We start from the raw sequence: 19,736 nt of genomic DNA, 5'->3' as shown, positions 1-19,736 counted from the left end.
CTGCAAAGGCAGCTCCGTATCAAAAAGAATTTGACGACATGGGTCAGTGCTGCTCATTAAATTATGCTGATTTGACAACATCATCTGCTGCCAAAATTCTACAAGATTTACACAAATGATCTGCTCAGCTTTATTATATCACTAGGCTTTTAACAAATAAATGGGGTTTCTGCACATGTTCATTCTTTGCCACGTAACCTTACTTCCCAAAAAAGTGCAGATCTTATAAACTGGTAGGAGGATTGTGGGGGAGGGCAGTGGGGTGGGGGGGGGGCGGGGGAGATATTTGTGTGGTTTTTCAGCTAACTGTCTTCAGTAGGTAGTCACCAGTTTCTCCATATGGGCATACTGTCCTTGTCCCTGGTATTTCGAGGGTAACTCTAATGTTTTATCTACAAATGAGCAATCTGCTTTTCCAGGAACAGGGAGCAGATGGACAAAGAATAATTTAATGAAAATTTCTGCTAGTTGAAATTCTACTTTTAGGATAAAGATCCCTTTTTCCACAGTGTCTGCTGCCACTTATAGAAAGAAATAATGTAAATATTATACACATTACCTTTCCACCTTATCTCTATGGTTGCTGTGTGGAAATTTGACCAGAACATTGCCACTCTCTCAATGTCTTGAGTCATCTTCAGATATCTGATTGCCTGTGATGTCTGCTAACTGGTCATTAATTACCCAGATTGGCTCTGTGTCCCTTTTTAAAAATGGGTACTACATTGGCCCCTCTCCAGTCTGCCGGCTCACAGCCACTCAATATAGCCCTGAATTATAATATCTAGTGCCTCAGCAGTTTCCTCCCTCATCAGCTAGAGCTCTTTGGCTGCAGCTCACGGAACAGTGGTTCAACTGAATGATCCCTAACACATCCCCCAATCAACAGTCATGTCCAACATCTGTCTGAAATGGCAGTGGAAATGGATTATATAGTTACTTTCATAAGGGAATTGGATATATACTTAATGAAAGATTTGCAGGGCTACTGGGAAAGAGCGGGGGAATGGGACTAATGGGATCGCTCTTTCAAGAGCCGGCGCAGGCACAGGCACGATGGGCCGAGTGAGCTCCTTCTGTGCTCTCTGATTTTATAATCTGATCTATGCCAGTCACTCTACACTCCAATAAACTATTTCTGCCCAAAGACCAATATTTATATACATGTCACCAGCTACTACCAGAACACTTTACAAAGAAGATTGCAAAAAAAGGTTGATCATTTTACTGTCCTCTGTGGAAAAACCTTCTATTTTGGTGATGCTCTTAAATTTATTCCCTTTATTTCCACTGATCAGTCAGTCGATGACTAGTCTTTCTCTATTTACCTGTTGGTCCTGATACTTAATAATCAAATTTAAACTCGCTTTGGAAATGAGTAGTTTGGTCTGAAGCCTTGACTTGAATTGAGTTTAACCAAACGATTGCAGTCACTAACGTGCAAACATTGATCCTTCCTGACAATTTGGTTCAAATTTAGCACATCCTGATTGACCGTCCATGATCTGCTTGGGACAACTTTTTATAATGAGGAAGGGTGTTAAGAGTAGTTCAAGCTTCCCTTTGTTCATTAACACGTCTATTGCCTGTCTCCATGTCGATGTTAAAGAAAATGAAAATGAAATGGGCATCTTGCTGTATCTGTCATAGTATTCCATTCAAATGCCTTTCATTCACTGTGAGCAATGCATTACTGAACAAATCATAGTCATTCTGCTTGCACCTCTATAGACTTTGTTCAGCCATCCTCGAAAACTCGACGTGCCTTATCAGGTGCATTAATATTTCAGCGTTTAAAAGCAGCCAGTTTCCTAGTGACCCTGAATTCTCCGTGCTCATCATCCATTTCTATCATTCACACAGTTTCCCTGTGTTGCTTTCACCTGGTGCATCTTCATTTCTTGTCATTTAGAAATAAAAAGACTGGACTGTGCATTGTGTGCCTCCTATTAAGGAATGTCTTATGACTAAATGAACAGGATTGGGGTCCGGATTCAAACTGTGGAGGGTGGTGAGCAAGATTTGTGTATAACAGAAAGGATTTGGGGCAAAGTTGGGCAAAATGTGTCTGCAACACTGAAACCCATCTGAGAGGGTTCTGCTGTGTCCTTCAAATTGTAAATGAGTTTCTTGTAGCTATCTACACAGATTCAAACCCCCACTGAATCAGCTCTTCACTCTTTACTGTCCTGGTGACATGATTTGTGAGCAGACTCATTGAATCAGTGCATCTTGATATATAATCATTTTGGCAGTGCCAGTTTCTTTACACCCCAGCCCCCCCACCTCTTACTTCCCTCAAGCACAGTCTACATTAAAATAAAGGGGGAGAAGGTTGAAACTGGGATTAAATCTAAATGCAGTAGGATTTCAGGAGTTAATTTATCAACCATGTAGCTTACTGGTGTCTGCAGTAACTGCACCTATAGCTCTTTAATAATCAGTCATTTCATTTTACTATTCCATTGTAATCACAGCGCAGTATAACACGATTAAGTTTTTAGTTTGCTACTTGGGCTCTCTTTAATATTCTGTTAACGTGCAGTGACGCGTGTCATTCTAATTTTGAACAGCAAGCCACTGCAGTCAGCTTTGTATTGTAATTTTCTCATGTAGCACAGAAATTGAGATTCCGTCTAAAAGCTGTGAAGTAGGCGAATAAAAAAAGGTTCAGTGGAATTTCATTACTATATTTGTTCATGTGTGCGTTTAACAAAAACTGAAAGCAGTCTGATCGTCCTGAAGGATATAATGAAAATGTCAAATGTAATCTCAAAAATAGCTACAGAGGACCTTGAGATAATTGTACATATTAACAGTAAATGATTACATATGTATTCTCTTTAAAAATGCAAGTATTGCGAAGTGCACTTTTTAAAGGACTGTTTTCCCCCCCTCCCCACCCGCACACAGAAAAACACAACATAGTCACATGAAGGATGTTTTATACTTTGCAATGCTCATTATTTTAGCAAAGTGGCTGTAGGATTACTTGTGAATATTGATTTGCTTATGTACTGTATTATTAGTTCAAATTTATAATACAGAAGACCTTTTTTGATAAGTCTGTGTCCTTAACAAAGATGTAACATAAAGCACTATCGGTTAGCATTTCATAAAGGCAAAATGCATTGGTTACCTATGTTTACTCTGATTCTATTCAGGTGACTTGGTCAGGATACCAGAACAGATTGGCATTAGACCCAAGGCTTGTGGCTCGGCAGGCTGCCATGGCATACAACTTCAACCTGTTACAGACTCAAGGAAGACTTTCACCTGGTCCTTATAACCTTGGGACTTCACCACATCAATCGCACTTGGACAGAGATCTGGAACATGCAAAATCTGGTGAGTTATTGTTCATGGAGTTTAATACATCTGTTGGGTACAGTGCCTGGGTCCAACTTTCAAAAGTTCAGAATGAGCATAGTGTATACCTGGTTGAATATTAGACATTGCAATAGTGACTACACTTCAATAAAAGTACTTCATTGGCTGTAAAGCGCTTTGGGATGTCCAGTGGCTGTGAGGCACTGTAGAAATGCAAGACTTTCTTTTTTTCTTTTTATGTAACCATGAATTAATATTCTGGAGTTGATTATCTTTGAGAGCCAGGGTTTATCTGTATAAAATGTTCCCTCGAGACTAAATTGGTAGGGTAGTCATACTATAGATTGTACATGGTCTGTGAAATGAGTGAGCTCGATATGCTGAACAAAGGTTTCTTGTTTCTTGCTGTCTTGTGGTCTTGTGTCTATGATTTTCACTTTGTGGTGTGACAACTAGGGACTTTTTTTTTTTAAGAAGTTTTATTCCATTCCTCATTCTCATTCTTTAAAAATAATCTTGTTCAACATTTATTTACAAGGCCCAGTATTGTCATATTGAGAACTCCAAGTCATAGTCAACATCTTCACTGAGGTGTACAAAAGCATGGGCCTCACACTAAACATCCGTGAGACAAAGGTCCTCCACCAACCTGACCCCGCCACTCAGCACTGCCCCCCTAGTCATCAAGATTCATGGTGGGCCCTGGACAACGTGGACCACTTTCCATATCTCGGGAGCCTCTTATCAGCAAGAGCAAACATCGATGACGAGGTTCAACATAGCCTCCAGTGCGCCAGCGCAGCCTTCGGTCGCCTGAGGAAGAGAGTGTTCGAAGATCAGGTCCTCAAATCTGGCACCAAGCTTATGGTCTACAGGGCTGCAGTGATACCCACCCTCCTCTATGGCTCAGAGACGTGGATCATATACTGTAGACACCACAAATCGCTGGAGAAATACCACCAACGATGTCTCCGCAAGATCCTGAAAACCCCTGGGAGGACAGACGCACTAACGTTAGTGTCCTCGATCAGACCAACATCCCCAGCATCGAAGCACTGACCACACTCAACCAGCTCAGTTGGGCGGGCCACATTGTTTGCATGCCTGACACAAGACTCCCAAAGCAAGTGCTCTACTCAGAACTCTTACCCGGCAAGCGAGCCCCAGATGGGCAGAGGAAACATTTCAAGGACAACCTCAAAGCCTCCTTGATAAAGTGCAACATCCCCACCGACACCTGGGAGTCCCTGGCCAAATACCGCCCTAAGTGGAGGACGAGCGTCCGGGAGGGCACTGAGCACCTCGAGTCTCGTTGCCGAGAGCATGCAGAAAAGAAGCGCAGACAGAGGAAGCGGCGTGTGGCAAACCAGGCTCCCCACCCACCCTTTCCTTCAACCACTGTCTGACCCACCTGTGACAGAGACTGTAATTCCTGTATTGGACTGTTCAGTCACCTGAGAACCCACTTTGAGTGGAAGCAAGTCTTCCTTGATTTTGAGGGACTGCCTGTGATAATCTGCTTCCAGTTCTGTGCTAATGTTGCTGTTGACCTGGGACTATTGGGAGGCATTTGTGTGGCCAGAGGTGATTTGCTTCTTGTTCCCTTCAAGTGTTTGGATTACATGAAGAAGTAGGTTTGGCTGCATTTACATTGAGCTTCCTGAAGGGTCATATGGTCAGTTATTTCAACCATTGAAAAAATGACAACTCCGAACACCAGTTAAATAAAAGCTCATCAAGATGACCCTTTCCTCTCCTCCCATCGCAAAAAACAAACACTTGGAGCTGGATGTTGGGACAGTCATATTCTGCCAATTGTAATTTGAAGGCCTGTTTTCCACTACAACTACAAATAGCTAATGCTGAGGGGAGGGGGCATGGATGAGGAGAGGAAATTTGACTCCAAATTTGAAGCCACTCTAGTATAATATAAGAAATGGGAGCAGGAGTCGGCCATACTGCCCCTCTAGCCTGCTCCGCCATTCAATAAGATCATGGCTGATCATCGACCTCAACTCCACTTTCCCGCCCGATCTCCATATCCCTTGATTCCCATAGACCCCAAAAATCTATCTCTCTCAGCCTTGAATATATTTCGAGACTCAGCCTCCACAGTCCTCTGTGAACATCATGATGAATTCTGGCACTTTTAACTGCTGTACTTTAACTGGCAGGTTTAATATCCATCGGTATTGAACACTGATCATCGTATTTCATGGGATTGCTTGAAAATTTGCGAAGTGAAGATATCTGCACACACTTGCTCCACTTGTTGAAAAGACTTTCTTACTCTGCTCTAAAAGGGAATAAAATGACATTTGAGAAACATGTCCTTGAGTCAGTCCCTCGAAATCGAGGAAGTCTTGCTTCCACTCGAAAAGTGAGTTCTCAGATGACTGTACACTCCAATATGGGAATTATAATCTCTGTCACAGATGGGTCAGACAGTCGTTGGAGGAAAGGTGGGTGGGGAGTCTGGTTTGCCGCATGCTCTTTCCGCTGCCTGTGCTTGCTTTCTGCATGCTCTCGGTGATGAGACTCGGTGCTCAGCGCCCTCCCAGATGCTCTACCTCCACTTAGGGCAGTCTTTGGCCAGGGATTCCCAGGTGTCGGTGGGGATGTTGCACCTTATCAAGGAGGCTTTGAGGTTGTCCTTGAAACGTTTCCCCTGCCCACCTGGGGCTCGCTTGCTGTGTAGAAGTTCCAAGTAGAGCGCTTGCTTTGGGAGTCTCGTGTGTCAGGCATGCGAACAATGTGGCCCGCCCAACGGTGCTGGTCGAGTGTGGTCAGTGCTTCGATGTTGGACCTGATTGAGGACACTAACGTTGGTGCGTCTGTCCTTCCAGGGGATCTGCAGGATCTTCTGGAGACGATGCTGGTGGTATTTCTCCAGTGATTTGAGGTGTCTACTGTATGTGGTCCACGTCTCTGATATAAGAGGGCGGGTATCACAACAGCCCTGTAGACCATAAGCTTGGTGCCAGATTTGAGGGCCTGATCTTCGGACACTCTGTTCCTCAGGCAACCGAAGGCTGCGCTGGCGCACTGGAGGCGGTGTTGAACCTCATTGTCGATGTCTGCCCTTGCTGATAATAGACTCCCGAGGTATGGAAAGTGGCCTATGTTGTCCAGGGCCGTGCCGTGGATCTTGATGACTGGGGGGCAGTGCTGTGTGGTGGGATCAGGTTTGTCTTACGGATGTTTAATGTAAGGCCCATACTTTCGCCCGTCTCTGTGAAGATGTTGACTATATCCTTATTATGGCAGAAATGACAGGGCAGACGGGGGTTGGGTTAAATGTTTTTGTTTTATTTTCTGTATTTATACATGAAGTATTTGAATGTGTGATAAGTACATCCCTCATGTAGAGATCCGGAGACCACAAATACTGGAGATCTGAAATACAAACAAAGTGTGGTGGAAAGACATTGTCAGCATTCGAAAGAGGAAAAATGTGCAGCCATTTCAGGTGTAACCCAGAGTTTTGAACTTTAAACTGTCCTTTCTCTTTCAGATGCTGACAGACCTGCTGTGCATTCCCACTGTTTTTATTTCATTCGTCCATTTATTCCTGTTGTAGCAAAGCTGGAGAGGTGTGTAATTAATGCTATCAGCTGGTAGACAGGCTGTCTACTGCAGTCAAATCCTTTGCATGGATCTTCTGTGTCCGAACTGATTTGATATCCTTTAACCAGGTAGTTCTATAAATCCGTCTGCACCTTCTATTGGGTAGGCCAGCAAGCAATTCCATTTTCCCGAACTTTTCGATTCAAGGATCAGCAAACAAAAATGAAATATAATTACATTTTTTTTTCTCAAAATGAAATTGCTAATATCTGATTGAAATCCGTGCCGGCTGAAATGTTGTTCATCGCTGTTTAGGAGAGTCATTCTGGAAGACTGCAGGCTTCAACTACAGGTGGAGCAAGATGTTCTAATACTGAGGCTTGAAGGTAGTGGCCACGAAGTTGAGCCTTTCGTCCATGATAAATTTTATTCAGAGAGTACTGTGGGAGGAGGTGTAGAGGGGATGGTGGTCACTTGTGCAGGGCACTATATCAGTGAGTGGTGTACATCTATTGGTGATCATGTACAAGGCAATAACAACTTGCAATTATATAGCATCTTTATGTATGCTGACGGCACCCAGCTCTACCTCTCAACCACCTCTCTCGACCCCGCCACTGCCTCTGTGTTGTCCAAGATCCAGTACCGGATGAGCAGAAATTTCCTCCAATTAAACATTGAGCTAAGCCATTGGGCCTGAATTTGCAGTCGGCTGCTTCCCGCAGGGAAATGCCTCCGATCTGCAAATAAAATGCCCACGTACCTGGCGGTCCAGGGGTAGGTAGATTTGCGGTCCTGGGGCACTCTGGGTACCCCGCGAGTAGAGGCCCAGGTGGTTCGCAAGCGCCCCTGGGATCTCGTGGGCTGGCCCAACCAATGATAGAAGGGAATCCCCATAAGTATGATTGGGAATACCCCAAACAATACATGTAACATCAAATAAATTTAAAATATTGCATATTTAAAATTAATTAAGATGCCATTTAATTAAATATTTAAAACAAAAATGTAATTTTTTGAAAAATATATTTAAATGTTTTAAAGGGGTTAAAAATAACTGCCTTATTGTACAGTGTTTTTAATGTTTAAATGATTGGAAGAAAAATATTTTCATGTTTTTTTTAAACTCTTCAGCTCGTAAGAATTTCACGGACTTTCGCTGGGCAGAAATGAGGCAAATAGCCCAACTCTCTGCCTGCGTCTGCCCTTTCCCCAGGGATGCGGATGATCTGTAGGGCCTGCAAATTACAGGTCATTATCTGCAGCCCCCGCCACTAACTCCAATCCTGAGCCACCGATTCCTTGCCCACTGTCTCGGGCTCAACCACAACCTGCAATTTACTATTTCCCTTTCCCTTTACTTTGTTTGCATTATATAGCCAAACAAGGCTCCGAGATAGGAGCTGGAATATACCAGACAGAACAGCATCTAATATGAAAACAGACCATTCAATAGATATTTAAGTGTTTAGTGTTCAAACTGCATGACTGTAATATCCCTAAAAATGTGAAGCAGGAGATTTTTTCATTTTAGATGCAGATCTTCACTGTCTGGTCACATCCCAGCTTCTACCCCTATGTCGTGTATAATATACCTATCCAGCTGCATCGTGTAGACAAAATGAATGCAAATGAAGATTCATATACCTCGTTTTGATGAACCCTTACCGTGATGTACAAGAACTCTCTACAGCTGCACAGTAAATGCTGCAAACAGCAATTCAGTGGTTTACTATATACCGAATCCCAGCAAAGTATACATCAGACAAGGGTGTCCCAAATTCACAAGAGGAAGCCACATGATGGTTTCTAAAAAGCCTTTGATAAAGTACACTATCAGACATTCTTTTACAAATTAAAATCGATGTGTGATGAGGATAAGCCATAGGTATGGATTGGTAACTGAGTAAAAGGACAGAAACAGATGGTACGAGGAGTTAGGTTGAATTGGCGGGAGGCATCGAGGTAGGTTCCACAGGGCTCCTGGCTGAGGCGCCTCTTGTTTGATGGAATTGCAGTCTCAATGCAAGGTAGTTGAATTCACAGATGGTAACTTGTTCTGGTGGTGTTGATTGAGGGATAAATCATGGCCAGAACACCGGGGAGAACTTCTCTCCTCTTCTTCGAAATAGTGCCATGGGATCTTTTACTGAGAGAGCAGACGTTGAACGTCTCACCTGAAAGACAAACTGCACTGGAGTGCCAGCCTAGATTTATGTGCTCAAGTCCCTGGAGTGGGACCTGACCCCACAACTTCTCTGCCGTCTACTGAGTCACGGCCTCACCCTCCTCTTGAGACTTGAATTCTGCTTCCATCCGAGTTGAAAATGCCACCTTGGACTTTCTCAACAAAAGCTGGAGGCATACTGATGGCTGAGCTCAGACATTATGGTCTGAAGATGGTGAATAACTTCATGTTCGAGATATTGGTTACTGGGGCGTGGAGAATAGGGAAGAACCTCAGCAAGAAGCGCAAATCCACCATTGGGAAGTCTGGAGGGGAAAAAAATATTTTCTCATCCTGTAAATGAGAAGTAGAAGAAAGGTTCTGGGGCGAGAAGAAGGAAGAATGAATAAACAAACATAAAAGCATCTTAAGCAATAGTGTAAATCTACCATGCGAGGTATAGCAGGACTGCGGTAAACATTAACAGTTGCATTCTAGGTCCTCAACTGTCATTCACCAACACTCCGGAGGTATCCTCAGCTAGTTCAAGTACATCCCAATTAAATGCACAAATCTTCACCACAACTTCTGATGGACCATTCGCCCATCTAAATGCATAGATCCTCGCTTAATCAGTTGAGTGGTGTACACAGGCATCTTTTATTGCAAAGTGGTCAGAATAAATCACTGTAGACGTGTGAACCTGAGGTGTTGGTAAACCTCGGTGACAGTGTATTCTAAGTTCAATCAGTGTGTGCTGATGTTGCTCTTTAAGCTCCAAACACTCAAGCTAGTCTTCAGGGTCTATTGACTTCACATCTGAGATGCACAAGTGTTATTTCTTTAGTCTTTCTCCATGTTAAAGAGCTTAACCTATTCAAGCCAGGTGACCTGTTTCACTTGCTAATACAGTCACCATCATCATAGGCAGTCCCTCGAAACGGGGATGAATTGCTTCCATGCCAAAAAAGGATGAGTTCACAGGTATATTCCAGGTCCTGAACTACATCCTGAAAGGTGGAAGATGTCTGTGCGTGGATTTTGTTTAACATGTGGTGACCGTTGTACACCAGCCACCACACGGGCTTGACAGAGCTAGGTCTTGGTCCAATGGCAAGGATTAACCAAGACAACTGGAGACCAGCTCTGCTGCATGGACCTAGCGCGCGCACACATTGCAGTGTGGGCTGGCCCGTGCTACCCCTGGGCCCTCAACTCTTCTGGGCCCGAATCTCACCTCTCCTGGGCCCCAGTCCCGCCACAATCTCTCACCGATGTCGATGTAATACTGTACTGCGCGCTCGGTTGCTTTTTTCAATATGGTGCTTTCGTCACAAGGCTGAGTGAAACCATCTTCTCAATTATGACCTGAGTATTGCCTGAATGAACTCGAACTTCCTTGTTTTAGCTTGAAGACTAGCTCTACAGTGCCTTGCCTCACTTCAGTGTTAATGACACAGTATCTCTGGCCATTCCTAAGTCTGGTCATCTGCTCTTCCAAGAAGTCTGTCTTGGCTGTCTGCTGTTCTGCCAAGGAGTCTCTCTGGTTGTCTTTGTGCCTCTCCCAAGGCCCTTCTTTAATCTGCTTCTATCCTGAGCAGTCTCTCTGCCTGCCTGCGCTCCATTCTTCTTTTTGAGGGGTCTCTGGCTGCCCCCACTCCACATCTCCTGCGTATCTATCCAGCCAGCTCTTCTACTGCTTCACTCGACGACAGTCAACATCACACTGTCTTGTGTGTGTGTGTGTGTGTGTGTGTATGTATATAGAGAGAGAGGGGTAAGGAATGCTAAATTTTCTTCATTTGGAATTTTTTGTAGCATTGATTAAAAACATAGATTTTCAGTTGTCAAAGTCAACATTCTTTTTAAGTAAGTTGCACCTACTGGTTTGATTTACTGCAGAAATAGCACACAACGGTTAGAGGATGGGGAATAATTAGACCAGAGTGCACACATGTAATTCAGTCCCCATTTTAATGACATACACTCTGTCCTTATTTTTGTTTCCATTATAAATTCCTATGTGCACATTTATAATGGAAACTGCCAATGTAAACCAATACTTTATATCTACCCTCGTGCCAGCGGATACAACGCATTACCTTTACTAAGGGAGAGTGTAACCAGGAGCCAACCGAGAGGCCGCCACTCAGTGCCAGGAAACCAGCAAAATGGAGACAACTTGGGTGGGCGGGGTTGGGGTAGGAAGAGAAAAATAGAGGTTGCAGTCAGTGCCAAGAAACCAGCAAAGAGCAGCAAATGACTTCGGGTGATGGGGATGGAGAATGTAAGAGTGGAGAATGTAAGAGTGCACAATGTCGATGGAAATGGAGGGGCTTGAGGCACTTGGGTCAGAGAACAGCAGAGAACACGACAGCAGACAGCAGTCTGCCGATGTGGGGCAGCAAAGGAAGGTAAGGAGGACATAATAAATACTTAAAATAACTTTAAGCTAACTTAAAACAGCAGATGGAGGTTGGAGGAGCAACAAAGCATTGGGAGGACTGAATGATGCATATAATACTAAGTAGACATACCCTACAGTCTGTTATTATGTTAAAAGTAATACCCAGAGTTGACCGGCATGATGGAAGTAGCATTACACAAAAATCATGATACATGAAGTAAAGCGTGGAACGGGCAGGAAGTGTGTATTATGTGAAAATGTTAATTATTTTACATATTTATTAAAAATTCTGCATTGGATGTGCACCACTTGTTCACCAATTTTACTTCATGCTGACCGAGGCAGCGTTTGCCTTGAGGGCCCAATGCAAAGGTTTGGTTTGTGGCCCCCTACGTTGCAAAAGGCAGTGATATCAAATACTTAACACTGGATCAGATCGCAGTCCCTGACTGGCTCCAGGTAATTGGTACCTTTCCTCATCCTAATTTGAATTCTTTTTTTTTTTAAGTGAATTTTGGAAGGAAACCAAATGTTTCATCATCACTTGTGCATTGTTGATGGTTAAAATATGTAAACATACTAATTACTGACAATTAGGAAGAAACTGACCGCTAGAGACACTGATATACTGAGATAAACATAAGAATTAGGAACAGGAGTAGTCCATCTAGCCCCTCGAGCCTGCTCCGCCATTCAACAAGATCATGGCTGATCTGGCCGTGGACTCAGCTCCACTTACCCGCCCGCTCCCCATAACCCTTAATTCCCTTATTAGTTAAAAATCTATCTTTCTGTGATTTGAATACATTCAATGAGCTAGCCTCAACTGCTTCCTTGGGCAGAGAATTCCACAGATTCACAACCCTTTGGGAGAAGAAATTCCTTCTCAACTCGGTTTTAAATTGGCTCCCCCGTATTTTGAGGCTGTGCCCCCTAGTTCTAGTCTCCCCGACCAGTGGAAACAACCTATCAGCCTCTATCTTGTCTATCCCTTTCATTATTTTAAATGTTTCTACAAGATCACCCCTCATCCTTCTGAACTCCAACGAGTAAAGACCCAGTCTACTCAATCTGTCATCATAAGGTAACCCCCTCATCTCCCGAATCAGCCTAGTGAATCGTCTCTGTACCCCCTCCAAAGCTAGTATATCCTTCCTTAAGTAAGGTGACCAAAACTGCACGCAGTACTCCAGGTGCGGCCTCACCAATACCCTGTACAGTTGCAGCAGGACCTCCCTGCTTTTGTATTCCATCCCTCTCGCAATGAAGACCAACATTCCATTCGCCTTCCTGATTACCTGCTGTACCTGAAAACTAACTTTTTGGGATTCATGCACAAGGACCCCCAGGTCCCTCTGCACTGCAGCATGTTGTAATTTCTCCCCATTCAAATAATATTCCCTTTTACTGTTTTTTTTTTTCCCAAGCTGGATGACCTCACATTTTCCGACATTGTATTCCATCTGCCAAACCTTAGCCCATTCGCTTAATCTATCTAAATCTCTTTGCAGCCTCTCTGTGTCCTCCACACAACCTGCTTTCCCACTAATCTTTGTGTCATCTGCAAATTTTGTTACACTACACTCTGTCCCCTCTTCCAGGTCATCTATGTATATTGTAAACAGTTGTGGTCCCAGCACCGATCCCTGTGGCACACCACTAACCACCGATTTCCAACCTGAAAAGGACCCATTTATCCCAACTCTCTGCTTTCTGTTAGCCAGCCAATTTTCTATCCATGCTAATACATTTCCTCTGACTCCGCGTACCTTTATCTTCTGCAGTAACCTTTTGTGTGGCACCTTATCGAATGCCTTTTGGAAATCTAAATACACCACATCCATCGGTACACCTCTATTCACCATGCTCGTTATATTCTCAAAGAATTCCAATAAATTAGTTAAACATGATTTCCCCTCCATGAATCCATGTTGCGTCTGCTTGATTGCATTATTCCTATCTAGATGTCCCGTTATTTCTTCCTTAATGATAGTTTCAAGCATTTTCCCCACTACAGATGTTAAACTAACCGGCCTATAGTTACCTGCCTTTTGTCTGCCCCCTTTTTTAAACAGAGGCGTTACATTAGCTACTTTCCAATCCGATGGTACCTCCCCAGAGTCCAGAGAATTTTGGTAGATTATAACGACTGCATCTGCTATAACTTCCGCCATCTCTTTTAATACCCTGGGATGCATTTCATCAGGGCCAGGGGACTTGTCTACCTTGAGTCCCATTAGCCTGTCCAGCACTACCCCCCTAGTGATAGTGATTGTTTCAAGGTCCTCCCTTCCCACATTCCCGTGACCAGCAATTTTTGGCATGGTTTTTGTGTCTTCCACTGTGAAGACCGAAGCAAAATAATTGTTTAAGGTCTCAGCTATTTCCACATTTCCCATTATTAAATCCCCCTTCTCATCATCTAAGGGACCAACATTTACTTTAGTCACTCTTTTCCATTTTATATATCGGTAAAAGCTTTTACTATCTGTTTTTATGTTTTGCGCAAGTTTACTTTCGTAATCTATCTTTCCTTTCTTTATTGCTTCCTTAGTCATTCTTTGCTGTCGTTTAAAATTTTCTCAATCTTCTAGTTTCCCCACTACCCTTGGCCACCTTATACGCGTTGGTTTTTAACATAAACAAAGAAGATAGACTTCCAGAAACCAAAACACCAAAATTAATATTTGCAGAAATCGCTTAGAAAGTTACAAACTAATTCTGGGCGACGTGCTGCCAGACCATGCTCGCCACCCTCCCCTCACACTGATGGATACCAGGAATCTTCCCGTGAACCAAATCCCATAATCCATCCTCCAGTGCTGCAAAGCTCGTGTTCCCCCTCCACAAAGATGCCAGACCAAAGGATGATTCTTCATTCTAATAAAGTGGAACAAATTTTTCTCTGCAATACTATCTGTTAATATAGATTAGGTGTAGGAATTGGCTACTGATCATTAATGCAGAGCATACTTTTTCCCCAAGATGGACAATAGGGATAAAATATTTTCATTTATAGAGCATCTTTTATTGCATCAGAGACAAACAACAAAAAAACTCAACTTCAAAAAATCGATAGCAGGCGATCACAGCAGACTGTCACCTTTATCTCCATTCCATCTTCTCCAGTTCTGATTTTAATTCCAGTCAGACTGCAGCCCTAATTTGCCTTTTTCTGTTATCTGTTCTTGATTCTTTCTCTCTGAGTCTTGTGTTGGTCTAAATGTTAGACTGGTAGCTCTGAAACTTGTAGCACTTACCATGAGTCCTTGGCATAGAACCTATCTAATAATGCTCTTGCATTGAAAAATAACTCTGCAATCTCAAATACAAAAACAAAATACTTCGGTTGCTGGAAATCTGAAATAAAAACAGAAAATGCTGGAAATATTCAGCAGGTCAGACAGCATCTGTAGAGAGAGAAACAGAGTTAACGTTTCAGGTCAACGCCCTTTCTTCAGAGAGACGTTAACTTTGTTTCTCTCTCCACAGATATTGCACGACCTGCTGAGTATTTCCAGCACTTTCTGCAATCTCAAAACTGTGCATAATGGTATCAAAAGAGAAATAAAAATCAGAAGCAAGCATCCTATCAAACTTATAATAGGGTTATAGTCATTCTCCATGCTGCCTCCGTGCAAAATGCACCGTTCAAGCACAGGATAGGAGTAACGTATGAGCATTGGACTCTGTTATGTATTTAACCCTTTGTAACCTGCATTACACCTGACCACTAGAGGGCACACCTGTTGGAGTCCCAAGGGATCCCAGCGTCCATTGGGAGCACAGTATATAAGCAGGCCACCCACGAGGTAACTGGATTCTGGAACCTTAATAAAGGAGCTAAGGTCACACTTGCTCATTACACACAGTACTCAGTCTCACCATGTATTATGAGCATAACTGACTCGAGTAAGGCAGACGTAATTTTCTCCATTCATACTTCTGTACCATGGTTAGTTTCAGTCGAGGGCAAAACTGGAATACCTCCGGATGCAAAGCAATTGTGCAAGTTCAGAGCTTTTTTGCATCCTCTGGCACGTTGCACACCTGCAATCATAAAATGAAATTATTGAAGTTTATATCTATGCAGGGCAACTTTGTGCACTTCAGTTCCAATGTGGTTTATTGCTTATAATACTGCCTCACTTTGCGATACACAGAGGTATCTATGGTGCATCTCAAATAATCATTATCATTCATTTTCAGGTAGAGAAAGGATGACACCAAGATCAGACGTGGGATCATTTTGGACTCCAGGCAGAAAGAGTAATGATATGAGAGAAAAGGTACCCATCTCTCTTTTTAACTTGTAAATTACAATTTAAATTAACAAAGGGAAAAATGACCTTGATCTGTCTCCTAGCAATGGATTTGAGATGCAATTACACCGAGATGTGTAATTTTAGGGTCAGCTGAATATAGACGTGCCCAGCTTACTTTGAATCCCAACTGGTTAACCTGAATGGATGATGATTGGAGAATCAAGAAATAGCAGCTGTGATGTGAAATGCCACATCTGCTTCAATGTATGTGCTGCTGTGGTCATTCAACTCTGGAATCTGTGAATCATGCATATCTACTGCCGGATCAGAATTCTGTTAATGAAATTATGGGAAGGCCACCAACATTCAGGAGAGCACTCAACTTTATTTTAAAGAAATGTACCTTGTCACAACCTTTTGAAAGCAGTCTCTGTCTCTGTCTCTCTCTCTCTCTCTCTCTCTCTCTCTCTCTCTGTTGTGTGTGGTTGTGGCAAGATCCATTACCTTCTCCAGTGTTTTTCTGCATGAGCCACCACATCTAATCCCACTGTCATTGCTCTTCGTATTCTTTTATATTCCTCTTTTTCAGGAAGCTAACTAATTCCCTTTTTAAAAAGTACTTATGGACACTGCTTCAGCAATTTGCGGCAGAGAATTCAACATACTAACCACCATCTTTGTGTAACATCCCCTTTGATTTGTGGCCTCGTCTTACCATCTCGATACACAATCAGGGATTCTGTTTGCTTCCTACTGCCTTATCTGCTGGTGCTTCCACCTTTAGTGATGGTATCAGCACACCCCGGCCCCTCTGCTTCTGCACTCCATTTAAAATCTTACTATTTAAGATTTTCCTACTCTTGGGAGAGATTTTAACAGCCAGCAGGTTTCAGCAGTGTGAGGCCGTGGTGACTTTAACCAGAATGGCCTCCAGACAGTCAGGTGGCTGTTGGCTGCCCACCACCACTTGGATAAGTGTGGGAAAGGTTCAGGGAGGGTGGTCTGCTCCTGGCCCCACAATAGAAAGTAAAAACCTTACATAGCGAGACTGTTCAGCTTCCCGACCCTTTACACGCTGGCCTTCACTGTGGCAACTTCCCCACTCAAGCCAAAGTTAAAATCGCTGGCTGGGACCCATAATATCATCAGACCCAGATTAACACTTGTGAATTAGGACGTGGCAAGCATAGCTGCCTGTCCAGAAACAGTCATTAACATTGGAAATGGCGGATCCCGGTGGCTTTTCGACAGGTAAATAACCAGGGGCATTTTAACTGGCCACGTGCTTGGTTTCTGCCAGGTAAGTAGGGTGCAAATCATCCCCTTACTTGCAAAATGCATTACTTTGTATTTCTTTACACTGAACTCCATCGGGCCATCTTGCTTCCCTATCTGTGTACCCCTGCAGTCGTTCACAGTCCTTGTCACAGTTTGCCATAGCACTTAATTTGGCATCGCCAGCAAATTGTGATATTGTCCCCTAATTCTCGAGCCCAAATTATTTATAAATGTATATAATAAATAGGAATATCTCCAATAAACCCCCCTGTGGAACACCATTCTTTATATTATTGGATTTCTGCACTCCAGTTGTTCTATCCATATTGACACATTCCCCTTATATAATTGTGCCATTACCTTTGCCATAAGTCTCTTGTAACATATGAGAATTAAGCTGGGCAGGTGGAAGGGGTATCAGTGGGAGAGCATTTAGGTGCTAGTGACCATAATTCAGTTAGATTTAAGGTAGTTATGGAAAAGGACAAGGATAGACCAGGAATAAAAGTTCTAAATTGGTGAAAAGCCAACTTTGTTAATCTGAGAGGTGATTTGGCCATAGTGGACTGGTAAATATGTGTCACAGCAGTGGGAGGCATTCAAGGAGGAGATATGGAGAGTTCAGAGCAAGTATATTCCCTTAAAGAAAAAGGATGGGACTAACACATCTAGAGCCCCCTGGATGTCAAGGGACATGCAGGGTAGGATAAAGAAAAAAAAGGGAGGCTTATGACCGATACCGAGGGCTAAATACTGCAGAATCTCTAGAGGAGTGCAGGAGTGAAATTAAAAAGGATATTATGAAAGCAAAGAGATAGAATGAAAAATTCTTTGCAAATAAAATCAAGGAAAACTCAAAGATGTTTTATAAATATATTAAGAGCAAGAGGATAACTAAAGAAAGGGTAGGGCCTATTGGAGACCCTGAGGGTAATCTGTGTGTGGAGGCGGAAGATGTGAGTGTGGTTCTTAATGAATACTTTGCATCTGTTTTCGCAAGAGAGGAGCGATGCAGACACTACTATCGAGGAGGAGAAGTGTGAAATATTAGATGAAATAAATATAGTGAGAGAGGAGGTCTTAAGGGGGTTAGCAGCTTTGAAAGTGGATCAGTCCCCAGGCCTGGATGAAATGTATCCCAGACTGTTAAGCGAAGCAAAAGAGGAAATAGCAGAGGCTTTGACTATCATTTTCCAATCCTCTCTGGCTTCAGGTGTGGTGCCAGAGGACTGGAGGATTGCTAATGTGGTACCTTTGTTAAAGAAGGGAGAAAGGGATAGACCGAGTAATTACAGGCCAGTCAGCCTAACCACAGTGGTGGGAAAATTATTGGAAAAAGTCTTGAAGGACAGGATAAATCTTCACTTAGAAAGACACGAATTAATCAAGGACAGTCAGCACGAATTTGTTAAGGGAAGGTCATGTCTGACTAACTTGATTGAATTATTCGAGGAGGTAACCAGGAGGGTCGATGAAGGCAAAGCATATGATGTCATGTATATGGATTTTAGCAAAGCTTTTGACAAGGTCCCACATGGCAGACTGGTCACAAAAGTAAAAGCCCATGTGATCCAGGGCGAAGTGTGTTGGATCCAAAATTGGCTCAGAGGCAGGAAGCTAAGGGTAATTAATGGTTGATGGGTGTTTTTGCGACTGGAAGTGTTATGTATTGTCCATGTACATTAAATGTATAGTTACAATGGTGCGCCACAAGGGGCACTGTGGTGGGAGACCCGAAAGTACCTGCGAGACAGAGTATAAAAGGCTGCCCACCACATCTGAGGGGCACTCTGCAGTTACACAATAAAGGACCAAGGTTCAGCAATTACTACAACACCAGACTGTGTGGAGTCAGTGATTTGAGTATTACATACATCACAAATTGGCGACGAGGACACGGATGAGCGCTTCACACAACCATGGCTACTTTGGGCATGCTAAAGGATTTCACAGAGGTTAATGACTGGGATGCCTTTACGGAAAGGCTTGAGTACTATTTTATAGCAAACGACCTGACGGGGAACATGAAAGCACTGATAGAGAAGCGTAAGGCGATATTGCTGTCCAGTTGTGGCGATGAGGTTTACTGTCTCGTCAGGGATTTGCTGGCACCCGCGAGCGCCAAGGACAAGTCATGCGAGCAACTGATTGAACTCATTCGTAACCAACTGAAACCGAATGAGAGCATCCTCACGGCCAGGCACAAATTCTACTACCACTGCTGACCTGAGGGCCAGGATGTCACAAAATATGCTGCAGACATCAGGAAACTTGTGGCGCCGTGCGATTTTGGCATACACCTTAACGAGGCGTTGCGAGATGTCTTTGTTATGGGGGTTGGCCATGAGGGTTTCCTTCACAAGCTGTTATCTACTGAACCGACAGTCAGTCTGCAGCAAGCCATCAGCATCAGCCGGGCATTTATGACCTCGACTTGCAGCACCAAGCAGATGATCCACACGGGCTCGAACCAGGCAGGTACTATTTACAGGATAGCGGCCATCACGGATAAAACTGCAGAACATGGCTCTGCCCAGGGCAGAGAGCACGGACCTCAGGGTCCGGGAACTCAGAGTCCGCCGAGGGGGGCTAATCGAGTAGCACCATGCTGGCGCTGCAGAGGAAGCCATGGGGCTCACCGGTGCAGGTTTGCGGAGTATACGTGCAATACCTGCCACATGAAAGGCCACCTTCAGCGTATGTGCAAAAGAAACACGACTCA

General features: G+C 43.5%; 1 protein-coding gene across 4 annotated transcripts in view; it reads left to right on the top strand.

The window, feature by feature from the left end:
- Positions 1-19,736, top strand: part of LOC139281294 (probable helicase with zinc finger domain) — a 369,458-nt gene that overhangs the window by 274,606 nt on the left and 75,116 nt on the right. For all 4 annotated transcript variants that reach the window (XM_070901422.1, XM_070901423.1, XM_070901420.1 and 1 more), the window contains 2 exons: positions 3,165-3,348; positions 15,681-15,760. In XM_070901422.1, the coding sequence (XP_070757523.1) occupies positions 3,165-3,348; positions 15,681-15,760 (264 nt within the window). The remainder of the gene's footprint in view (positions 1-3,164; positions 3,349-15,680; positions 15,761-19,736) is intronic.

Source organism: Pristiophorus japonicus, chromosome 15 (genome assembly GCF_044704955.1).
Source record: "Pristiophorus japonicus isolate sPriJap1 chromosome 15, sPriJap1.hap1, whole genome shotgun sequence".
Classification (NCBI taxonomy): domain Eukaryota; kingdom Metazoa; phylum Chordata; class Chondrichthyes; family Pristiophoridae; genus Pristiophorus; species Pristiophorus japonicus.
The sequence above is the reverse complement of the archived record's forward strand: the minus strand, read 5'-3'. Positions and strand labels throughout refer to the sequence as shown.